General features: G+C 47.4%; 1 protein-coding gene across 2 annotated transcripts in view; it reads left to right on the top strand.

Moving 5' to 3' along the window:
- Positions 1–23,785, top strand: part of LOC135560016 (pre-B-cell leukemia transcription factor 1-like) — a 42,075-nt gene that overhangs the window by 9,800 nt on the left and 8,490 nt on the right. For both annotated transcript variants that reach the window (XM_065000997.1, XM_065000998.1), the window contains exons 3-4: positions 22,163–22,410; positions 23,529–23,719. In XM_065000997.1, coding sequence (XP_064857069.1) covers positions 22,163–22,410; positions 23,529–23,719 — 439 coding nt within the window. The remainder of the gene's footprint in view (positions 1–22,162; positions 22,411–23,528; positions 23,720–23,785) is intronic.

Genomic DNA, 23,785 nt, shown 5'->3' with positions numbered 1-23,785 from the left:
GTCTGTCTGAAACGTAGACGTGTCTGTCTGTCTGAAATGTAGACGTGTCTGTCTGAAACGTAGACGTGTGTGTGGTGGGCAGTCTGGGAGGCTGGACCATAATCCATACTATTAATTAAGGATTAATTAAAACTAGTTGGGACCTGGTTCCCCATCCTCTCTTTCTGTCCCTCTCTCTGTCTCTCTCTCTCTCTCTCTCTCTCTCTCTGTTTCCGTTTTCTCCTTTTTGCAAGTTTTCTCTCCTTTTTCCTTCTTGCTTTTTGTGCTGCGTGTAGACTACTCACTGGGCTGCCTGTAGACTACTCACTGGGCTGCCTGTAGACTACTCACTGGGCTGCCTGTAGACTACTCACTGGGCTGCCTGTAGACTACTCACTGGGCTGCCTGTAGACTACTCACTGGGCTGCCTGTAGACTACTCACTGGGCTGCCTGTAGACTACTCACTGGGCTGCCTGTAGACTACTCACTGGGCTGCCTGTAGACTACTCACTGGGCTGCGTGTAGACTACTCACTGGGCTGCCTGTAGACTACTCACTGGGCTGCGTGTAGACTACTCACTGGAATGCCTGTAGACTACTCACTGGGCTGCGTGTAGACTACTCATTGGGCTGCCTGTAGACTACTCACTGGGCTGCCTGTAGACTACTCACTGGGCTGCGTGTAGACTACTCACTGGGCTGCCTGTAGACTACTCACTGGGCTGCCTGTAGACTACTCACTGGGCTGCCTGTAGACTACTCACTGGGCTGCCTGTTGACTACTCACTGGGCTGCCTGTAGACTACTCACTGGGCTGCGTGCAGACTACTCACTGGGCTGCCTGTTGACTACTCACTGGGCTGCGTGTAGACTACTCACTGGGTTGCCTGTAGACTACTCACTGGGTTGCCTGTAGACTACTCACTGGGCTGCCTGTTGACTACTCACTGGGCTGCCTGTAGACTACTCACTGGGCTGCGTGCAGACTACTCACTGGGCTGCCTGTTGACTACTCACTGGGCTGCGTGTAGACTACTCACTGGGTTGCCTGTAGACTACTCACTGGGTTGCGTGTAGACTACTCACTGGGTTGCATGTAGACTACTCACTGGGTTGCGTGTAGACTACTCACTGGGCTGCCTGTTGACTACTCACTGGGCTGCGTGTAGACTACTCACTGGGCTGCGTGTAGACTACTCACTGGGCTGCGTGTAGACTACTCACTGGGCTGCCTGTTGACTACTCACTGGGCTGCCTGTTGAATACTCACTGGGCTGCGTGTAGACTACTCACTGGGCTGCCTGTTGACTACTCGCTGGGCTGCGTGTAGACTACTCACTGGGCTGCCTGTTGACTACTCACTGGGCTGCCTGTAGACTACTCACTGGGCTGCGTGTTGACTACTCACTGGGCTGCCTGTTGACTACTCACTGGGCTGCCTGTTGACTACTCACTGGGCTGCCTGTTGACTACTCACTGGGCTGCCTGTAGACTACTCACTGGGCTGCGTGTAGACTACTCACTGGGCTGCGTGTAGACTACTCACTGGGCTGCGTGTTGACTACTCACTGGGCTGCGTGTAGACTACTCACTGGGCTGCGTGTAGACTACACACTGGGCTGCGTGTAGACTACTCACTGGGCTGCGTGCAGACTACAGGTTGATCTCTTCCTCTCCCCACCTCGCTCCCTCTATCTCTCTCCTCAGCAACACATCTGTTAGTGTCTATCCTCCCTCTCTCTCTGTCTCAGCAACACATCATCCCTTTCTGTCTCAGCAACATGTCTGTTAGTGTCTATCCCCTCTCTCTCTGTCTCAGCAACACATCCTCTCTCTGTCTCAGCAACACGTCTGTTAGTGTCTATCCTCCCTCTCTCTGTCTCAGCAACATGTCTGTTAGTGTCTATCCTCCCTCTCTCTGTCTCAGCAACATGTCTGTTAGTGTCTATCCTCCCTCTCTCTGTCTCAGCAACACATCATCCCTTTCTGTCTCAGCAACATGTGTCTATCCTCCCTCTCTCTGTCTCAGCACCATGTCTGTTAGTGTCTATCCTCCCTCTCTCTGTCTCAGCACCATGTCTGTTAGTGTCTATCCTCCCTCTCTCTGTCTCAGCAACACATCCTCCCTTTCTGTCTCAGCAACATGTGTGTTAGTGTCTATCCTCCCTCTCTCTGTCTCAGCAACACGTCTGTTAGTGTCTATCCTCCCTCTCTCTGTCTCAGCAACATGTCTGTTAGTGTCTATCCTCCCTCTCTCTGTCTCAGCAACATGTGTGTTAGTGTCTATCCTCCCTCTCTCTGTCTCAGCACCATGTCTGTTAGTGTCTATCCTCCCTCTCTCTGTCTCAGCAACACATCCTCCCTTTCTGTCTCAGCAACATGTCTGTTAGTGTCTATCCTCCCTCTCTCTCTGTCTCAGCAACATGTCTGTTAGTGTCTATCCTCCCTCTCTCTGTCTCAGCAACATGTCTGTTAGTGTCTATCCTCCCTCTCTCTGTCTCAGCAACATCCTCCCTTTCTGTCTCAGTGTCTATCCCTCCCTCTCTCTGTCTCAGCAACATGTCTGTTAGTGTCTATCCTCCCTTTCTGTCTCAGCAACATGTCTGTTAGTGTCTATCCTCCCTTTCTGTCTCAGCAACATGTTTGTTAGTGTCTATCCTCCCTCTCTCTGTCTCAGCACCATGTCTGTTAGTGTCTATCCTCCCTCTCTCTGTCTCAGCAACACATCCTCCCTTTCTGTCTCAGCAACATGTCTATTAGTGTCTATCCTCCCTCTCTCTGTCTCAGCAACATGTCTGTTAGTGTCTATCCTCCCTTTCTGTCTCAGCAACATGTCTGTTAGTGTCTATCCTCCCTTTCTGTCTCAGCACCATGTCTGTTAGTGTCTATCCTCCCTCTCTCTGTCTCAGCAACACGTCTGTTAGTGTCTATCCTCCCTCTCTCTGTCTCAGCAACATGTCTGTTAGTGTCTATCCTCCCTTTCTGTCTCAGCAACATGTCTGTTAGTGTCTATCCTCCCTTTCTGTCTCAGCAACATGTCTGTTAGTGTCTATCCTCCCTCTCTCTGTCTCAGCAACATGTCTGTTAGTGTCTATCCTCCCTCTCTCTGTCTCAGCAACACGTCTGTTAGTGTCTATCCTCCCTCTCTCTGTCTCAGCAACATGTCTGTTAGTGTCTATCCTCCCTTTCTGTCTCAGCAACATGTCTGTTAGTGTCTATCCTCCCTTTCTGTCTCAGCACCATGTCTGTTAGTGTCTATCCTCCCTCTCTCTGTCTCAGCAACACGTCTGTTAGTGTCTATCCTCCCTCTCTCTGTCTCAGCAACACGTCTGTTAGTGTCTATCCTCCCTCTCTCTCTGACCTTTCCTCATCTCAGCAACACGTCTGTTAGTGTCTATCCTCCCTCTCTCTCTGTCTCAGCAACACGTCTGTTAGTGTCTATCCTCCCTCTCTCTGTCTCAGCAACACGTCTGTTAGTGTCTATCCTCCCTCTCTCTGTCTCAGCAACACGTCTGTTAGTGTCTATCCTCCCTCTCTCTCTGTCTCAGCAACACATCCTCTCTCTGTCTCAGCAACATGTCTGTTAGTGTCTATCCTCCCTCTCTCTCTGTCTCAGCAACACATCCTCTCTCTCTGTCTCAGCAACATGTGTGTTAGTGTCTATCCTCCCTCTCTCTGTCTCAGCAACACGTCTGTTAGTGTCTATCCTCCCTCTCTCTCTGTCTCAGCAACACATCCTCTCTCTCTGTCTCAGCAACATGTGTGTTAGTGTCTATCCTCCCTCTCTCTGTCTCAGCAACATGTCTGTTAGTGTCTATCCTCCCTCTCTCTCTGTCTCAGCAACACATCCTCTCTCTCTGTCTCAGCAACATGTGTGTTAGTGTCTATCCTCCCTCTCTCTGTCTCAGCAACATGTCTGTTAGTGTCTATCCTCCCTCTCTCTGTCTCAGCAACACTCTAGTGTCTATCCTCCCTCTCTGTCTCAGCAACATGTCTGTTAGTGTCTATCCTCCCTCTCTCTGTCTCAGCAACATGTCTGTTAGTGTCTATCCTCCCTCTCTCTGTCTCAGCAACATGTCTGTTAGTGTCTATCCTCCCTCTCTCTGTCTCAGCAACATGTCTGTTAGTGTCTATCCTCCCTCTCTCTGTCTCAGCAACATGTCTGTTAGTGTCTATCCTCCCTTTCTGTCTCAGCAACATGTCTGTTAGTGTCTATCCTCCCTCTCTCTGTCTCAGCAACATGTCTGTTAGTGTCTATCCTCCCTCTCTCTGTCTCAGCAACACGTCTGTTAGTGTCTATCCTCCCTTTCTGTCTCAGCAACATGTCTGTTAGTGTCTATCCTCCCTCTCTCTGTCTCAGCAACACATCCTCTCTCTGTCTCAGCAACATGTGTGTTAGTGTCTATCCTCCCTCTCTCTGTCTCAGCAACATGTCTGTTAGTGTCTATCCTCCCTCTCTCTGTCTCAGCAACACTTCTGTTAGTGTCTATCCTCCCTCTCTCTGTCTCAGCAACATGTCTGTTAGTGTCTATCCTCCCTCTCTGTCTCAGCAACATGTCTGTTAGTGTCTATCCTCCCTCTCTCTCTGACCTTTCCTTTCGTCTCTTTCTCTACCTGAGTTATTAGCAGAGTGGGATTATGATCAACTGAATGATGGAATGATCCGAGTGACAGGGCGTAAAAGGAGGGACGGAAAGAGGGGATTTCTGTGTAAGCTCTAATCTCAGTTAATACTTCCGCTCTCCCAAGAAACGGGGGGGATCCTCCTGTCTGTTAAGTTGAGCCATGTGACACACACACCCTGATAAACCATATCACACCCTCACCGCCATTTCATATCCTTGTAAACGCACATCCACACACTAACATCCAATCACAGCAGACGTTACTGTACTGATATTACTTTGATGTATTTACATTTTTTAAAGTATTTTTTTAAACTCCTTTGTCTCCCCAATTTCGTGGAATCCAATTGGTAGTTACAGTCTTGTCTCATCGCTGCAACTCCAGTACAGACTCGGGAGAGGCGAGGGTCGATCCAGCCAAGCCGCATTGCTTCTTAACACAATGCCAACTTAACCCGGAAGCCAGCCACACCAATGTCGTCGGAAGGAAACACCGTACACCTGGCCCATGGGTCTCTCGGTCGTGGCCGGCTGCGACAGAGCCTGGACTCGAACCAGGATCTCGTGGCACAGCTAGCAACTGCGATGTAGTGCCTTAGACCACTGCGCCACTCGGGAGGCCCCATACTTGCTGTTACACACTACCAACGTGTGTGTGTGTGTGTGTGTGTGCGCACGTCCCTGTATGTGTGTGAGTTAATGTACAGGTGTTTCTTTGGATTGAGTTGTTGGATTATATAGTAATCTAGTTAATCTGTCAAAAGGTGTGTGGGGTAGGGCTGTGACCATTGACATTTTTGAGTAAGGTTTAATTGTCATGCAGATGTCCACGGTAATTGTCAATACATGTTTAGATGTTGTAATGCATCATAGTACAGCGGTAATACTGAGCTGCTACATGTATAATACATACAACAGAGCTTTGCTGTCTCAAACTAATGGCCTTGACTGCCTTGTGTGTGTGTGCCGGTGAGTGTTTGTCTGGGGTTGTCGTTTGCACTTCACATCACACATTTGTTGATGTTACTTGTGTGCGAAGAGCAGTGTGAGTATTGTTTGGGATGTTGGGGAAAGGATGGATGGGGTTTGCCATTTTGTACCTAATTAGATATAAAGATACTACAGTTTCTGATCCAGTTGAATTTCCTGGGTGTTCCCAGTTTCAGCAGAGTTTCAGTTCCTGATCCAGTTGAATTTCCTGGGTGTTCCCAGTTTCAGCAGAGTTTCAGTTCCTGATCCAGTTGAATTTCCTGGGTGTTCCCAGTTTCAGCAGAGTTTCAGTTCCTGATCCAGTTGAATTTCCTGGTTGTTCCCAGTTTCAGCAGAGTTTCAGTTGGGGAAATATGTAGTAGTATCTGTGTTTGGTTGCCAGTTTCAGATATAGGCCCACTAGTGCTGAGCGATTAGAGCTTTTTGAAGTTGTTTTTTGTTTTGATAATTATTTTCTACATTGAATGCTGTAACAGAATGAAACCGCTGATAAAAGTCCCATGAGGGCAGTGACTGCCCATTTTATTTATTTTTTAACCTTTCGGTTACTAGGCAAGTCAAGAACAAATTCTTATTTTCAATGACGGCCTAGTGGGTTAACAGCCTGTTAAGGGACAGAACGACCGATTTGTACCATGTCAGCTCGGGGGTTTAAACTTGCAACCTTTCGGTTACTAGTCCAACGCCCTAACCACTAGGCTACCCTGTCTCTAACCACTAGGCTACCCTGCCTCTAACCACTAGGCTACCCTGCCTCTAACCACTAGGCTACCCTGCCTCTAACCACTAGGCTACCCTGCCTCTAACCACTAGGCTACCCTGTCTCTAACCACTAGGCTACCCTGCCTCTAACCACTAGGCTACCCTGCCAACTAACCACTAGGCTACCCTGCCTCTAACCACTAGGCTACCCTGCCTCTAACCACTAGGCTACCCTGCCTCTAACCACTAGGCTACCCTGTCTCTAACCACTAGGCTACCCTGCCTCTAACCACTAGGCTACCCTGCCTCTAACCACTACTATGCGCTAAACTATGTAGAATATTGGCCTGTTTCGGAAACTGCAACTCCCTGCTACATCGCACAGTTTGGGCTTCATCTTATTCTTTTCGCTAGAGAAACTGCTCATTGAGTTTACATTTAAAAAAACAAAAACCGACATCAGTCAATTAGTTCTTTAAAAAACGAATTATTGCTCAGCATTAAGACCTATACAATTACAGTAACCAACTCGGCACTAAGGCCTATAATTACAGTAACTAACTCCGCGCTAAGGCCTATAATTACAGTAACTGTAACTCAGCACCAAGACCTATACAATTACAGTAACTAACTCAGCACTAAGGCCTATACAATTACAGTAACTAACTCCGCACTAAGGCCTATAATTACAGTAACTGTAACTCAGCACCAAGACCAAAACAATTACAGTAACAGTATTGTCATTTATCATATTGGGCTGTTTGCTGTTAATTGCCAGGTTGGGTCTGCAACCAGCAGAGGTTAGCTCTTGTACTGACGTCTGTCTGTCTGTCTGTCTGTCTGTCTGTCTGTCTGTCTGTCTGTCTGTCTGTCTGTCTGTCTGTCTGTCTGTCTGTCTGTCTGTATTGTAGACTGTGTGTGTGTATTGTAGACTGTGTGTGTCTCTGTGTGTGTATTGTAGACTGGCCGGTTGCCAGATGTGGATGCTGTCATATCCCTCATTGTGTGATTATAAATGTGAGCTGATCCAGGGAACTACGCTGTAATTGCCACCTAATTTGCATAACTGTGCAAATTAATGACCTCTCAAATGAGCATTCATTTTTCACAGGGTCTTTAGTGGCTCCTTAAGAGACGCCCTAATTAACGCCTCTGTGTGTGTGTGAGGGAGAGAGAGTGTGTGTGTGTGGTATCTGTTGTTTTGGCAGTAAGGGGATGCCAGGGAAAGCTGGCAATGCTACCATAGCAACAGCCACACAAACCACTGCTACTCTCTCTGTCTCTCTCGCTCTCTCTCGCGCTCTGTCTCTCTCTCTCGCTCTGTCTCGCTCTGTCTCTCTCTCTCGCTCTGTCTCTCTCTCTCGCTGTCTCTCTCTCTCTCGCTGTCTCTCTCTCTCTCGCTCTGTCTCTCTCTCTCGCTCTGTCTCTCTCGCTCTGTCTCTCTCGCTCTCTCTCTCGCTGTCTCTCTCTGTCTCGCTCTCTTTGTCTCGCTCTCTCGCTCTCTCTCTCGCGCTCTGTCTCTCTCGCGCGCTCTGTCTCTCTCTCGCGCTCTCTCTCTCTCTCGCTCTGTCTCTCTTTCTCTCGCTCTGTCTCTCTCTCTCTCGCTGTCTCTCTTTCTCTCGCTGTCTCTCTCGCTCTGTCTCTCTCTCTCGCTCTGTCTCTCTCTCTCTCGCTCTGTCACTCTCTCTTGCTCTGTCACTCTCTCTTGCTCTGTCACTCTCTCGCTCTCTCTCGCCCTGTCTCTCTCTCTCACTGTCTCTCTCTCGCTCTCTCTCTCTTTCTCTCGCTGTCTCTCTCTCGCTCTGTCTCTCTTTCTCTCTCTCTCGCTCTCGCTCTCTCGCTCTGTCTCTGTCTCTCTCTCGCTCTCTCTCTCTCTCGCTCTCTCTGTCTCGCTCTCTCGCTCTGTCTCTCTCTCGCTCTGTCTCTCTCTCGCTCTCTCTCTCGCTCTGTCTCTCTCGCTCTCTCTCTCGCTCTCTCGCTCTGTCTCTCTCTCGCTCTGTCTCTCGCTCTCTCTCTCTCTCGCTAAGTCTCTCTCTCTCTCTCTCTCTCGCTTTGTCTCTCGCTCTATCTCTGTCTCATCTCCATCTCTCAGAATGTGTGCGTGTCAATCTTCAGTAAATACTAACAGACGCTACTTAAACCTGATCTTCTTACAACCAAAGGCTTACACACACACACACACACACACACACACACACACACACACACACACACACACACTAAAGAAGGAAATGGTTAAGTTTCTTATGTCGTCCTTTGTTGGGTGAATTCTCTGTGAACCATTACCCTGTAGGACTGATTCTCAGAACAGCTTCTGTCAGTCTGGACCCTAACCAGTACCCTGTAAGACTGATTCTCAGAACCACTTCTGTCAGTCTGGACCCCAACCAGTACAGTGTCAGTCTGGACCCTAACCAGTACCCTGTAAGACTGATTCTCAGAACCGCTTCTGTCAGTCTGGACCCTAACCAGTACAGTGTCAGTCTGGACCCTAACCAGTACCCTGTCAGTCTGGACCCTAACCAGTACCCTGTCAGTCTGGACCCTAACCTGTACCCTGTCAGTCTGGACCCTAACCAGTACCCTGTCAGACTGGACCCTAACCAGTACCCTGTCAGTCTGGACCCTAACCAGTACCCTGTCAGTCTGGACCCTAACCAGTACCCTGTCAGACTGGACCCTAACCAGTACCCTGTCAGTCTGGACCCTAACCAGTGCCCTGTCAGACTGGACCCTAACCAGTACCCTGTCAGACTGGACCCTAACCAGTACCCTGTCAGTCTGGACCCTAACCAGTACCCTGTCAGACTGGACCCTAACCAGTACCCTGTCAGACTGGACCCTAACCAGTACCCTGTCAGACTGGACCCTAACCAGTACCCTATCAGTCTGGACCCTAACCAGTACCCTGTCAGACTGGACCCTAACCAGTACCCTGTCAGACTGGACCCTAACCAGTACCCTGTCAGACTGGACCCTAACCAGTACCCTGTCAGTCTGGACCCTAACCAGTACCCTGTCAGACTGGTGTATTACTGGTTAGTTGTCTAAATATGTCTGATGGGTCCAGACTGACAGAAGCCTTTCTGAGAACCAATCAGTAACCAGTAATACACCAGTCTGACAGAAGCCTTTCTGAGAACCAATCAGTAACCAGTAATACACCAGACTGACAGAAGCCTTTCTGAGAACCAATCAGTAACCAGTAATACACCAGTCTGACAGAAGCCTTTCTGAGAACCAATCTAAACCAGTAATACACCAGTCTGACAGAAGCCTTTCTGAGAACCAATCAGTAACCAGTAATACACCAGTCTGACAGAAGCCTTTCTGAGAACCAATCAGTAACCAGTAATACACCAGTCTGACAGAAGCCTTTCTGAGAACCAATCAGTAACCAGTAATACACCAGACTGACAGAAGCCTTTCTGAGAACCAATCAGTAACCAGTAATACACCAGTCTGACAGAAGCCTTTCTGAGAACCAATCTAAACCAGTAATACACCAGTCTGACAGAAGCCTTTCTGAGAACCAATCACTAACCAGTAATACACCAGTCTGACAGAAGCCTTTCTGAGAACCAATCAGTAACCAGTAATACACCAGTCTGACAGAAGCCTTTCTGAGAACCAATCAGTAACCAGTAATACACCAGACTGACAGAAGCCTTTCTGAGAACCAATCAGTAACCAGTAATACACCAGTCTGACATAAGCCTTTCTGAGAACCAATCAGTAACCAGTAATACACCAGACTGACAGAAGCCTTTCTGAGAACCAATCAGTAACCAGTAATACACCAGTCTGACAGAAGCCTTTCTGAGAACCAATCAGTAACCAGTAATACACCAGTCTGACAGAAGCCTTTCTGAGAACCAATCTAAACCAGTAATACACCAGACTGACAGAAGCCTTTCTGAGAACCAATCAGTAACCAGTAATACACCAGTCTGACAGAAGCCTTTCTGAGAACCAATCAGTAACCAGTAATACACCAGTCTGACAGAAGCCTTTCTGAGAACCAATCAGTAACCAGTAATACACCAGACTGACAGAAGCCTTTCTGAGAACCAATCAGTAACCAGTAATACACCAGTCTGACATAAGCCTTTCTGAGAACCAATCAGTAACCAGTAATACACCAGACTGACAGAAGCCTTTCTGAGAACCAATCAGTAACCAGTAATACACCAGTCTGACAGAAGCCTTTCTGAGAACCAATCAGTAACCAGTAATACACCAGTCTGACAGAAGCCTTTCTGAGAACCAATCAGTAAGACACATTAAACCACCAAGCAGACATATATTTAGACAGCATACCGGTCATTCACCAGTCAGTCAGACACATTTAATCTACCAAGGGGAAATATAGTACCATTCTGACCAGAACCCCATGGGTCTAGGGGGAATATAGTACCATTCAGACCAGAACCCTATGGGTCTAGGGGAAATATAGTACCATTCAGACCAGAACCCTATGGGTCTAGGGGAAATATAGTACCATTCAGACCAGAACCCTATGGGTCTAGGGGGAATAGAGTACCATTCAGACCAGAACCCTATGGGTCTAGGGGGAATATAGTACCATTCTGACCAGAACCCTATGGGTCTAGGGGGAATATAGTACCATTCAGACCAGAACCCTATGGGTCTAGGGGGAATATAGTACCATTCTGACCAGAACCCTATGGGTCTAGTGGAATAGAGTACCATTCAGACCAGAACCCTATGGGTCTAGTGGAATAGAGTACCATTCAGACCAGAACCCTATGGGTCTAGGGGAAATATAGTACCATTCAGACCAGAACCCTATGGGTCTAGTGGAATAGAGTATCATTCAGACCAGAACCCTATGGGTCTAGTGGAATATAGTACCATTCTGACCAGAACCCTATGGGTCTAGTGGAATAGAGTACCATTCAGACCAGAACCCTATGGGTCTAGTGGAATAGAGTACCATTCAGACCAGAACCCTATGGGTCTAGTGGAAATATAGTACCATTCAGACCAGAACCCTATGGGTCTAGGGGGAATAGAGTACCATTCAGACCAGAACCCTATGGGTCTAGGGGGAATATAGTACCATTCTGACCAGAACCCTATGGGTCTAGGGGGAATATAGTACCATTCAGACCAGAACCCTATGGGTCTAGGGGGAATATAGTACCATTCTGACCAGAACCCTATGGGTCTAGTGGAATAGAGTACCATTCAGACCAGAACCCTATGGGTCTAGTGGAATAGAGTACCATTCAGACCAGAACCCTATGGGTCTAGGGGAAATATAGTACCATTCAGACCAGAACCCTATGGGTCTAGGGGGAATAGAGTACCATTCAGACCAGAACCCTATGGGTCTAGGGGGAATATAGTACCATTCAGACCAGAACCCTATGGGTCTAGGGGGAATATAGTACCATTCAGACCAGAACCCTATGGGTCTAGGGGGAATATAGTACCATTCAGACCAGAACCCTATGGGTCTAGGGGGAATATAGTACCATTCAGACCAGAACCCTATGGGTCTAGGGGGAATAGAGTACCATTCAGACCAGAACCCTATGGGTCTAGGGGAAATATAGTACCATTCTGACCAGAACCCTATGGGTCTAGGGGAAATATAGTACCATTCTGACCAGAACCCTATGGGTCTAGGGGAAATATAGTACCATTCTGACCAGAACCCTATGGGTCTAGGGGAAATATAGTACCATTCAGACCAGAACCCTATGGGTCTAGGGGAAATAGAGTACCATTCAGACCAGAACCCTATGGGTCTAGGGGAAATATAGTACCATTCAGACCAGAACCCTTTGGGCCTAGTGGAATAGAGTACCATTCAGACCAGAACCCTTTGGGCCTAGTGGAATAGAGTACCATTCAGACCAGAACCCTTTGGGCCTAGTGGAATATAGTACCATTCAGACCAGAACCCTTTGGGCCTAGTGGAATAGAGTACCATTCAGACCAGAACCCTATGGGTCTAGGGGGAATAGAGTACCATTCAGACCAGAACCCTTTGGGCCTAGTGGAATAGAGTACCATTCAGACCAGAACCCTTTGGGCCTAGTGGAATAGAGTACCATTCAGACCAGAACCCTTTGGGCCTAGTGGAATATAGTACCATTCAGACCAGAACCCTTTGGGCCTAGTGGAATAGAGTACCATTCAGACCAGAACCCTATGGGTCTAGGGGGAATAGAGTACCATTCTGACCAGAACCCTATGGGTCTAGGGGAAATATAGTACCATTCAGACCAGAACCCTATGGGTCTAGGGGGAATAGAGTACCATTCTGACCAGAACCCTATGGGTCTAGGGGAAATATAGTACCATTCAGACCAGAACCCTATGGGTCTAGGGGGAATATAGTACCATTCAGACCAGAACCCTATGGGTCTAGGGGGAATATAGTACCATTCTGACCAGAACCCTATGGGTCTAGGGGAATATAGTACCATTCAGACCAGAACCCTATGGGTCTAGGGGAATATAGTACCATTCAGACCAGAACCCTATGGGTCTAGGGGAATATAGTACCATTCAGACCAGAACCCTATGGGTCTAGGGGAATATAGTACCATTCTGACCAGAACCCTATGGGTCTAGGGGAATATAGTACCAGAACCCTTGGGTCTAGGGGAATATAGTACCATTCTGAAGAACCCTATGGGTCTAGGGGAATAGAGTACCATTCTGACCAGAACCCTATGGGTCTAGGGGAATAGAGTACCATTCTGACCAGAACCCTATGGGTCTAGGGGAATATAGTACCATTCTGACCAGAACCCTATGGGTCTAGGGGAATATAGTACCATTCTGACCAGAACCCTATGGGTCTAGGGGAATATAGTACCATTCAGACCAGAACCCTATGGGTCTAGGGGAAATATAGTACCATTCTGACCAGAACCCTATGGGTCTAGGGGAATATAGTACCATTCTGACCAGAACCCTATGGGTCTAGGGGAATATAGTACCATTCTGACCAGAACCCTATGGGTCTAGGGGAATATAGTACCATTCTGACCAGAACCCTATGGGTCTAGGGGAAATATAGTACCATTCTGACCAGAACCCTATGGGTCTAGGGGGAATATAGTACCATTCTGACCAGAACCCTATGGGTCTAGGGAGAATAGAGTACCATTCAGACCAGAACCCTATGGGTCTAGGGGAAATATAGTACCATTCTGACCAGAACCCTATGGGTCTAGGGGGAATATAGTACCATTCTGACCAGAACCCTATGGGTCTAGGGGGAATATAGTACCATTCTGACCAGAACCCTATGGGTCTAGGGGGAATATAGTACCATTCTGACCAGAACCCTATGGGTCTAGGGGAAATATAGTACCATTCTGACCAGAACCCTATGGGTCTAGGGGGAATATAGTACCATTCTGACCAGAACCCTATGGGTCTAGGGGGAATATAGTACCATTCTGACCAGAACCCTATGGGTCTAGGGGGAATATAGTACAATTCAGACCAGAACCCTATGGGTCTAGGGGAATATAGTACCATTCTGACCAGAACCCTATGGGTCTAGTGGAATATAGTACCATTCTGACCAGAACCCTATGGGTCTAGTGGAATAGAGTACCATTCAGACCAGAACCCTATGGGTCTAGTGGAATAGAGTACCATTCAGACCAGAACCCTATGGGTCTAGTGGAAATATAGTACCATTCAGACCAGAACCCTATGGGTCTAGGGGGAATAGAGTACCATTCAGACCAGAACCCTATGGGTCTAGAGTGAATATAGTACCATTCTGACCAGAACCCTATGGGTCTAGGGGGAATATAGTACCATTCAGACCAGAACCCTATGGGTCTAGGGGGAATATAGTACCATTCTGACCAGAACCCTATGGGTCTAGTGGAATAGAGTACCATTCAGACCAGAACCCTATGGGTCTAGTGGAATAGAGTACCATTCAGACCAGAACCCTATGGGTCTAGGGGAAATATAGTACCATTCAGACCAGAACCCTATGGGTCTAGGGGGAATATAGTACCATTCTGACCAGAACCCTATGGGTCTAGGGGGAATATAGTACCATTCAGACCAGAACCCTATAGGTCTAGGGGGAATAGAGTACCATTCAGACCAGAACCCTATGGGTCTAGGGGGAATAGAGTACCATTCAGACCAGAACCCTATGGGTCTAGGGGGAATAGAGTACCATTCAGACCAGAACCCTATGGGTCTAGGGGGAATATAGTACCATTCAGACCAGAACCCTATGGGTCTAGGGGGAATATAGTACCATTCTGACCAGAACCCTATGGGTCTAGGGGAAATATAGTACCATTCTGACCAGAACCCTATGGTCTAGGGGAAATATAGTACCATTCAGACCAGAACCCTATGGGTCTAGGGGAAATAGTACCATTCAGACCAGAACCCTATGGGTCTAGGGGAAATATAGTACCATTCAGACCAGAACCCTTTGGGCCTAGTGGAATAGAGTACCATTCAGACCAGAACCCTTTGGGCCTAGTGGAATATAGTACCATTCAGACCAGAACCCTTTGGGCCTAGTGGAATAGAGTACCATTCAGACCAGAACCCTATGGGTCTAGGGGGAATAGAGTACCATTCTGACCAGAACCCTATGGGTCTAGGGGAAATATAGTACCATTCAGACCAGAACCCTATGGGTCTAGGGGAATAGAGTACCATTCTGACCAGAACCCTATGGGTCTAGGGGAAATATAGTACCATTCAGACCAGAACCCTATGGGTCTAGGGGGAATATAGTACCATTCAGACCAGAACCCTATGGGTCTAGGGGGAATATAGTACCATTCTGACCAGAACCCTATGGGTCTAGGGGGAATATAGTACCATTCAGACCAGAACCCTATGGGTCTAGGGGGAATATAGTACCATTCTGACCAGAACCCTATGGGTCTAGGGGAATATAGTACCATTCTGACCAGAACCCTATGGGTCTAGGGGAATATAGTACCATTCTGACCAGAACCCTATGGGTCTAGGGGAATATAGTACCATTCTGACCAGAACCCTACTAGGGGAATATAGTACCATTCTGACCAGAACCCTATGGGTCTAGGGGAATATAGTACCATTCTGACCAGAACCCTATGGGTCTAGGGGAATATAGTACCATTCTGACCAGAACCCTATGGGTCTAGGGGAATATAGTACCATTCTGACCAGAACCCTATGGGTCTAGGGGGAATAGAGTACCATTCAGACCAGAACCCTATGGGTCTAGGGGAAATATAGTACCATTCTGACCAGAACCCTATGGGTCTAGGGGGAATATAGTACCATTCTGACCAGAACCCTATGGGTCTAGGGGGAATATAGTACCATTCTGACCAGAACCCTATGGGTCTAGGGGGAATATAGTACCATTCTGACCAGAACCCTATGGGTCTAGGGGAAATATAGTACCATTCTGACCAGAACCCTATGGGTCTAGGGGGAATATAGTACCATTCTGACCAGAACCCTATGGGTCTAGGGGGAATATAGTACCATTCTGACCAGAACCCTATGGGTCTAGGGGGAATATAGTACAATTCAGACCAGAACCCTATGGGTCTAGGGGGAATATAGTACCATTCTGACCAGAACCCTATGGGTCTAGTGGAATATAGTACCATTCTGACCAGAACCCTATGGGTCTAGTGGAATAGAGTACCATTCAGACCAGAACCCTATGGGTCTAGTGGAATAGAGTACCATTCAGACCAGAACCCTATGGGTCTAGTGGAAATATAGTACCATTCAGACCAGAACCCTATGGGTCTAGGGGGAATAGAGTACCATTCAGACCAGAACCCTATGGGTCTAGGGGGAATATAGTACCATTCTGACCAGAACCCTATGGGTCTAGGGGGAATATAGTACCATTCAGACCAGAACCCTATGGGTCTAGGGGGAATATAGTACCATTCTGACCAGAACCCTATGGGTCTAGTGGAATAGAGTACCATTCAGACCAGAACCCTATGGGTCTAGTGGAATAGAGTACCATTCAGACCAGAACCCTATGGGTCTAGGGGAAATATAGTACCATTCAGTCCAGAACCCTATGGGTCTAGGGGGAATATAGTACCATTCTGACCAGAACCCTATGGGTCTAGGGGGAATATAGTACCATTCAGACCAGAACCCTATAGGTCTAGGGGGAATAGAGTACCATTCAGACCAGAACCCTATGGGTCTAGGGGGAATAGAGTACCATTCAGACCAGAACCCTATGGGTCTAGGGGGAATAGAGTACCATTCAGACCAGAACCCTATGGGTCTAGGGGGAATATAGTACCATTCAGACCAGAACCCTATGGGTCTAGGGGGAATATAGTACCATTCAGACCAGAACCCTATGGGTCTAGGGGGAATATAGTACCATTCAGACCAGAACCCTATGGGTCTAGGGGGAATATAGTACCATTCAGACCAGAACCCTATGGGTCTAGGGGGAATAGAGTACCATTCAGACCAGAACCCTATGGGTCTAGGGGAAATATAGTACCATTCTGACCAGAACCCTATGGGTCTAGGGGAAATATAGTACCATTCTGACCAGAACCCTATGGGTCTAGGGGAAATATAGTACCATTCTGACCAGAACCCTATGGGTCTAGGGGAAATATAGTACCATTCAGACCAGAACCCTATGGGTCTAGGGGAAATAGAGTACCATTCAGACCAGAACCCTATGGGTCTAGGGGAAATATAGTACCATTCAGACCAGAACCCTTTGGGCCTAGTGGAATAGAGTACCATTCAGACCAGAACCCTTTGGGCCTAGTGGAATAGAGTACCATTCAGACCAGAACCCTTTGGGCCTAGTGGAATATAGTACCATTCAGACCAGAACCCTTTGGGCCTAGTGGAATAGAGTACCATTCAGACCAGAACCCTATGGGTCTAGGGGGAATAGAGTACCATTCTGACCAGAACCCTATGGGTCTAGGGGAAATATAGTACCATTCAGACCAGAACCCTATGGGTCTAGGGGGAATAGAGTACCATTCTGACCAGAACCCTATGGGTCTAGGGGAAATATAGTACCATTCAGACCAGAACCCTATGGGTCTAGGGGGAATATAGTACCATTCAGACCAGAACCCTATGGGTCTAGGGGGAATATAGTACCATTCTGACCAGAACCCTATGGGTCTAGGGGGAATATAGTACCATTCAGACCAGAACCCTATGGGTCTAGGGGGAATATAGTACCATTCTGACCAGAACCCTATGGGTCTAGGGGGAATATAGTACCATTCTGACCAGAACCCTATGGGTCTAGGGGAATATAGTACCATTCTGACCAGAACCCTATGGGTCTAGGGGAATATAGTACCATTCTGACCAGAACCCTATGGGTCTAGGGGAATATAGTACCATTCTGACCAGAACCCTATGGGTCTAGGGGGAATAGAGTACCATTCTGACCAGAACCCTATGGGTCTAGGGGGAATAGAGTACCATTCTGACCAGAACCCTATGGGTCTAGGGGGAATATAGTACCATTCTGACCAGAACCCTATGGGTCTAGGGGGAATAGAGTACCATTCAGACCAGAACCCTATGGGTCTAGGGGAAATATAGTACCATTCTGACCAGAACCCTATGGGTCTAGGGGGAATATAGTACCATTCTGACCAGAACCCTATGGGTCTAGGGGGAATATAGTACCATTCTGACCAGAACCCTATGGGTCTAGGGGGAATATAGTACCATTCTGACCAGAACCCTATGGGTCTAGGGGAATATAGTACCATTCTGACCAGAACCCTATGGGTCTAGGGGAATATAGTACCATTCTGACCAGAACCCTATGGGTCTAGGGGGAATATAGTACCATTCTGACCAGAACCCTATGGGTCTAGGGGGAATATAGTACAATTCAGACCAGAACCCTATGGGTCTAGGGGGAATATAGTACCATTCTGACCAGAACCCTATGGGTCTAGGGGGAATATAGTACCATTCTGACCAGAACCCTATGGGTCTAGGGGAAATATAGTACCATTCAGACCAGAACCCTATGGGTCTAGGGGGAATATAGTACCATTCTGACCAGAACCCTATGGGTCTAGGGGGAATAGAGTACCATTCTGACCAGAACCCTATGGGTCTAGTGGGAATAGAGTACCATTCTGACCAGAACCCTATGGGTCTAGGGGGAATATAGTACCACTCTGACCAGAACCCTATGGGTCTAGGGGGAATATAGTACCATTCAGACCAGAACCCTATGGGTCTAGGGGGAATATAGTACCATTCTGACCAGAACCCTATGGGTCTAGGGGGAATAGAGTACCATTCAGACCAGAACCCTATGGGTCTAGGGGGAATAGAGTACCATTCAGACCAGAACCCTATGGGTCTAGTGGAATAGAGTACCATTCAGACCAGAACCCTATGGGTCTAGGGGGAATATAGTACCATTCAGACCAGAACCCTATGGGTCTAGGGGGAATAGAGTACCATTCAGACCAGAACCCTATGGGTCTAGGGGGAATAGAGTACCATTCAGACCAGAACCCTATGGGTCTAGGGGGAATAGAGTACCATTCAGACCAGAACCCTATGGGTCTAGGGGGAATAGAGTACCATTTGGGACGCACAAAGAGACCACTAACTCCTACAGCGTTACTACACCTATCAGACGAGTGGTTCTCAAACCTCTCCACGGGGCCCGCCAGTCATTCCATGTATTGTAGCTATTCCAGAGCAAACACATCTGATTCAACTTGTTAACTACTGATCAAGCCCTTGACCAGGTGAACCAGGAGAGCTAGATCAAGCCCTTGACCAGGTGAACCAGGGGAGCTAGATCAAGCCCTTGACTAGGTGAATCAGGTGAGCTAGATCAAGCCCTTGACTAGGTGAATCAGGTGAGCTAGATCAAGCCCTTGACTAGGTGAATCAGGTGAGCTAGATCAAGCCCTTGACTAGGTGAACCAGGTGAGCTAGATCAAGCCCTTGACCAGGTGAACCAGGTGAGCTAGATCAAGCCCTTGACTAGGTGAATCGGGTGAGCTAGATCAAGCCCTTGACTAGGTGAATCAGGTGAGCTAGATCAAGCCCTTGACTAGGTGAATCAGGTGAGCTAGATCAAGCCCTTGACTAGGTGAATCAGGTGAGCTAGATCAAGCCCTTGACTAGGTGAACCAGGTGAGCTAGTTCAAGCCCTTGACTAGGTGAATCAGGTGAGCTAGTTCAAGCCCTTGACTAGGTGAATCAGGTGAGCTAGATCAAGCCCTTGACTAGGTGAATCAGGTGAGCTAGATCAAGCCCTTGACCAGGTGAACCAGGTGAGCTAGTTCAAGCCCTTGACTAGGTGAATCAGGTGAGCTAGATCAAGCCCTTGACTAGGTGAATCAGGTGAGCTAGTTCAAGCCCTTGACCAGGTGAACCAGGGGAGCTAGATCAAGCCCTTGACCAGGTGAATCCGGTGAGCTAGATCAAGCCCTTGACCAGGTGAATCCGGTGAGCTAGATCAAGCCCTTGACCAGGTGAATCAGCCCACAATCAGTTGTCTTAATTAGTTTCCAGCCTGGTAACTGGTTATGGGGCCTGAATGTAAGAGCATGGAGGAGGAAACAACACTGGCTTCTATAGTGACCCTTATGTCTGCTCACTAGTGGGCTAGAAACAGGGGAAGGGTGCACTCTGCTGGTCACAGCTGGGACTACAACTGTCTGTCTGTGTCTGCAGAGTATCAATTTAGTGAATTATTGGTTGGTGAGCGGACCCCAGACCTCACAACCATGAAGGGCAATGGGTTCTATAACTGATTCAAGTTTTTTTTAAAGTAATGTTCCTTTTGATGGTGTAGAAGGCCCATCTTGTCTTGTCTCTCAGATCGTTCACAGCTTTGTGGAAGTTACCTATGGCGCTGATGTTTAGGCCAAGGTATGTATAGTTTTCTCTGTTCTCTAGGGCAACGGTGTCTAGGTGGAATTTATATTTGTGGTCCTGGCAACTGGATCTTTTTTGGAACACCATTATTTTTGTCTTACTGAGATTTACTGTCAGGGCCCAGGTCTGACAGAATCTGTGCAGAAGATCTAGGTGCTGCTGTAGGCCCTCCTTGTTTGGGGACAGAAGCACCAGATCACCAAACAGGAGACACGTTTGACACTTTTGACTTCAGATTAGAGTGCCCTCGCCAATTCATTGATATATTATGTTGAAGAGGGTGGGGCTCAAGCTGTATCCTCAAGCTGCACACTTGTTGTTGATGTACATTGATATTATGCTGTATTTTCCCCCCAACACCACTTTCCATCAGTACAGCAGACCCTCGTGACCCTCGTGCCAAATTGAGTCAAAAGCTTTTTGGAAATCAACAATGCATGAGAAGACTTTGGCTTTGTTTTGTTTGTCAATTAGGGTGTTCAGTAGAGGTCGACCGATTATGATTTTTCAACGCCGATACCGATTATTGGAGGACCAAATTAATCGGACGATTAACAAAAAAATGTATTTGTAATAATGACAATTACAACAATACTGAGCAGAGCAAGGGGAATAACTACTCCAAGTCTCAGAGCGAAGGACGTTTGAAACGCTATTAGCGAGCCCCCCCGCTAACTAGCTAGCCATTTCACATCGGTTACACCAGCCTGATCTCTGTAGTTGATAGGCTTGAAGTCATAAACAGCGCAATGCTTGACGCACAACGAAGAGCTGCTGGCAAAACGCATGAAAGTGCTGTTTGAATGAATGCTTACGAGCCTGCTGGTGCCTGCCACCACTCAGTCAGACTGCTCTATCAAATCATAGACTTAATTATAACATAATAACACACAGAAATACGAGCCTTAGGTCATTAATATGGTCGAATCCGGAAACTATCATCTCGAAAACAAGACGTTTATTCTTTCAGTGAAATACGGAACCGTTGCCTGCTAACCTGGATTTCTTTTAGCTAAATATGCAGGTTTAAGAATATATACTTCTGTGTATTGATTTTAAGAAAGGCATTGATGTTTATGGTTAGGTACATATTGGAGCAACGATACGCACCACATCGATTATATGCAACGCAGGACACGCTAGATAAACTAGTAATATCATCAACCATGTGTAGTTAACTAGTGATTATGATTGATTGATTGTTTTTTATGGGATAATTTTTAATGCTAGCTAGCAACTTACCTTGGCTCATCTTTCTAACCCTTGTGCTTGTCTCTCTCTATTCATCTTTCTAACCCTTGTGCTTGTCTCTCTCTCTATTCATCTTTCTAACCCTTGTGCTTGTCTCTCTCTCTCTCTCTCTATTCATCTTTCTAACCCTTGTGCTTGTCTCTCTCTCTCTCTATTCATCTTTCTAACCCTTGTGCTTGTCTCTCTCTCTCTATTCGTCTTTCTAACCCTTGTGCTTGTCTCTCTCTCTCTATATTCGTCTTTCTAACCCTTGTGCTTGTCTCTCTCCATTAGTCTTTCTAACCCATGTGTTTGTCTCTCTCTCCATTCATCTTTCTAACCCTTGTGCTTGTCTCTCTCTATTCATCTTTCTAACCCTTGTGCTTGTCTCTCTCTATTCTTCTTTCTAACCCTTGTGCTTGTCTCTCTCTCTCTCCATTCATCTTTCTAACCCTTATGCTTGTCTCTCTCTCTCTATTCATCTTTCTAACCCTTGTGCTTGTCTCTCTCTCTAATCATCATTCAAACCCTTATGCTTGTCTCTCTCTCTCTATTCATCTTTCTAACCCTTGTGCTTGTCTCTCTCTCTCTATTCATCATTCTAACCCTTATGCTTGTCTCTCTCTCTCTATTCATCTTTTTAACCCTTGTGCTTGTCTCTCTCTCTCTATTCATCATTCTAACCCTTGTGCTTGTCTCTCTCTCTCCTCTCCAGTCCTCAGTATCCGTGGCATCCAGGATGAGGATCCACCAGATCCTCAGATCATGCGATTGGACAACATGTTGCTGGCAGAGGGCGTGTCCGGCCCAGAGAAGGGCGGGGCCTCGGCGGCGGCAGCGGCTGTGGCGGCGGCGGCCGCAGGCGGGTCTCCTAACGACGGCAGTATAGAACACTCAGACTACAGGGCCAAGCTGACTCAGATCAGAGGAATATACCACTCTGAACTGGAGAAATATGAACAGGTAGGAGGGAACACACACTATCCAAAAACAGCTGAGAGAAGGAGGGGGGGTGGAGGGGCGTCTCTGAAATCTGTCTTGCCTACTACTTACTAAAACTACATACTGTGTATTAGTAGTACTACATACCATTTAGAAGATACTGTTTTGTGAACGAATGCAGGAAGCCTGAAATATCAACATACTACTCCATATTGAGAAGGCATCATCCAATCACGCTTGTTCCTCGCCATTCGTTGCTCCTCCCCTAATCTGATAATCAGCTGTTTTCAAACAGATGAAAAGATCCTTCTCTTCCTTAGTGGTGTGCAGTGAATTCTACTAGATGAAAGGAACTGTCTCTTCCTGAGTGGTGTGCAGTGAATTCTACTAGATGAACAGATCCATCTCTTCCTTAGTGGTGTGCAGTGAATTCTACTTGATGAAAGGAACTGTCTCTTCCTGAGTGGTGTGCAGTGAATTCTACTAGATGAAAGGAACCGTCTCTTCCTGAGTGGTGTGCAGTGAATTCTACTAGATGAAAGGAACTGTCTCTTCCTGAGTGGTGTGCAGTGAATTCTACTAGATGAAAGGAACTGTCTCTTCCTTAGTGGTGTGCAGTGAATTCTACTAGATGAAAGGATCCATCTCTTCCTTAGTGGTGTGCAGTGAATTCTACTAGATGAAAGGAACTGTCTCTTCCTGAGTGGTGTGCAGTGAATTCTACTAGATGAAAGGATCCGTCTCTTCCTGAGTGGTGTGCAGTGAATTCTACTAGATGAAAGGAATTGTCTCTTCCTGAGTGATGTGCAGTGAATTCTACTAGATGAAAGGAACTGTCTCTTCCTGAGTGGTGTGCAGTGAATTCTACTAGATGAAAGGAACTGTCTCTTCCTGAGTAGGGTGCAGTGAATTCTAGGAGATGAAAAGCCTGATGACCTCCTGGCAGAGATTTCACAGACTACTATTTAGAACTCAGTATTGGTATTCAGACACGACCAGTACCTCCCCTTCAGAAAAAATGACATCTCCCTCCTCCTCTCCTCCCTCCTCTTCTCCTCCCTCCTCTCCTCCTTCCTTCATCCCCTCCTCTCTCCTCTCCTCCTTCCTTCATCCTCTCCTCTCCTCTCCTCCCTCCCCAGGCGTGCAGTGAGTTCACCAACCACGTGATGAACCTGCTGAGGGAGCAGAGTCGTACGCGGCCCATCTCTCCCAAGGAGATCGAGCGCATGGTGGGGATCATCCACCGCAAGTTCAGCTCCATCCAGATGCAGCTCAAACAGAGCACCTGTGAAGCCGTCATGATCCTGCGCTCCAGATTCCTCGACGCCAGGTGAGAGAGACGGAGAGAGACAGTGTGGATGTGTGTGTGTGTGTTTGTGTGTCTCCCTCTCTCACC

Source organism: Oncorhynchus nerka, linkage group LG15, assembly GCF_034236695.1.
Source record: "Oncorhynchus nerka isolate Pitt River linkage group LG15, Oner_Uvic_2.0, whole genome shotgun sequence".
Lineage (NCBI taxonomy): Eukaryota > Metazoa > Chordata > Actinopteri > Salmoniformes > Salmonidae > Oncorhynchus > Oncorhynchus nerka.
The sequence above is the reverse complement of the archived record's forward strand: the minus strand, read 5'-3'. Positions and strand labels throughout refer to the sequence as shown.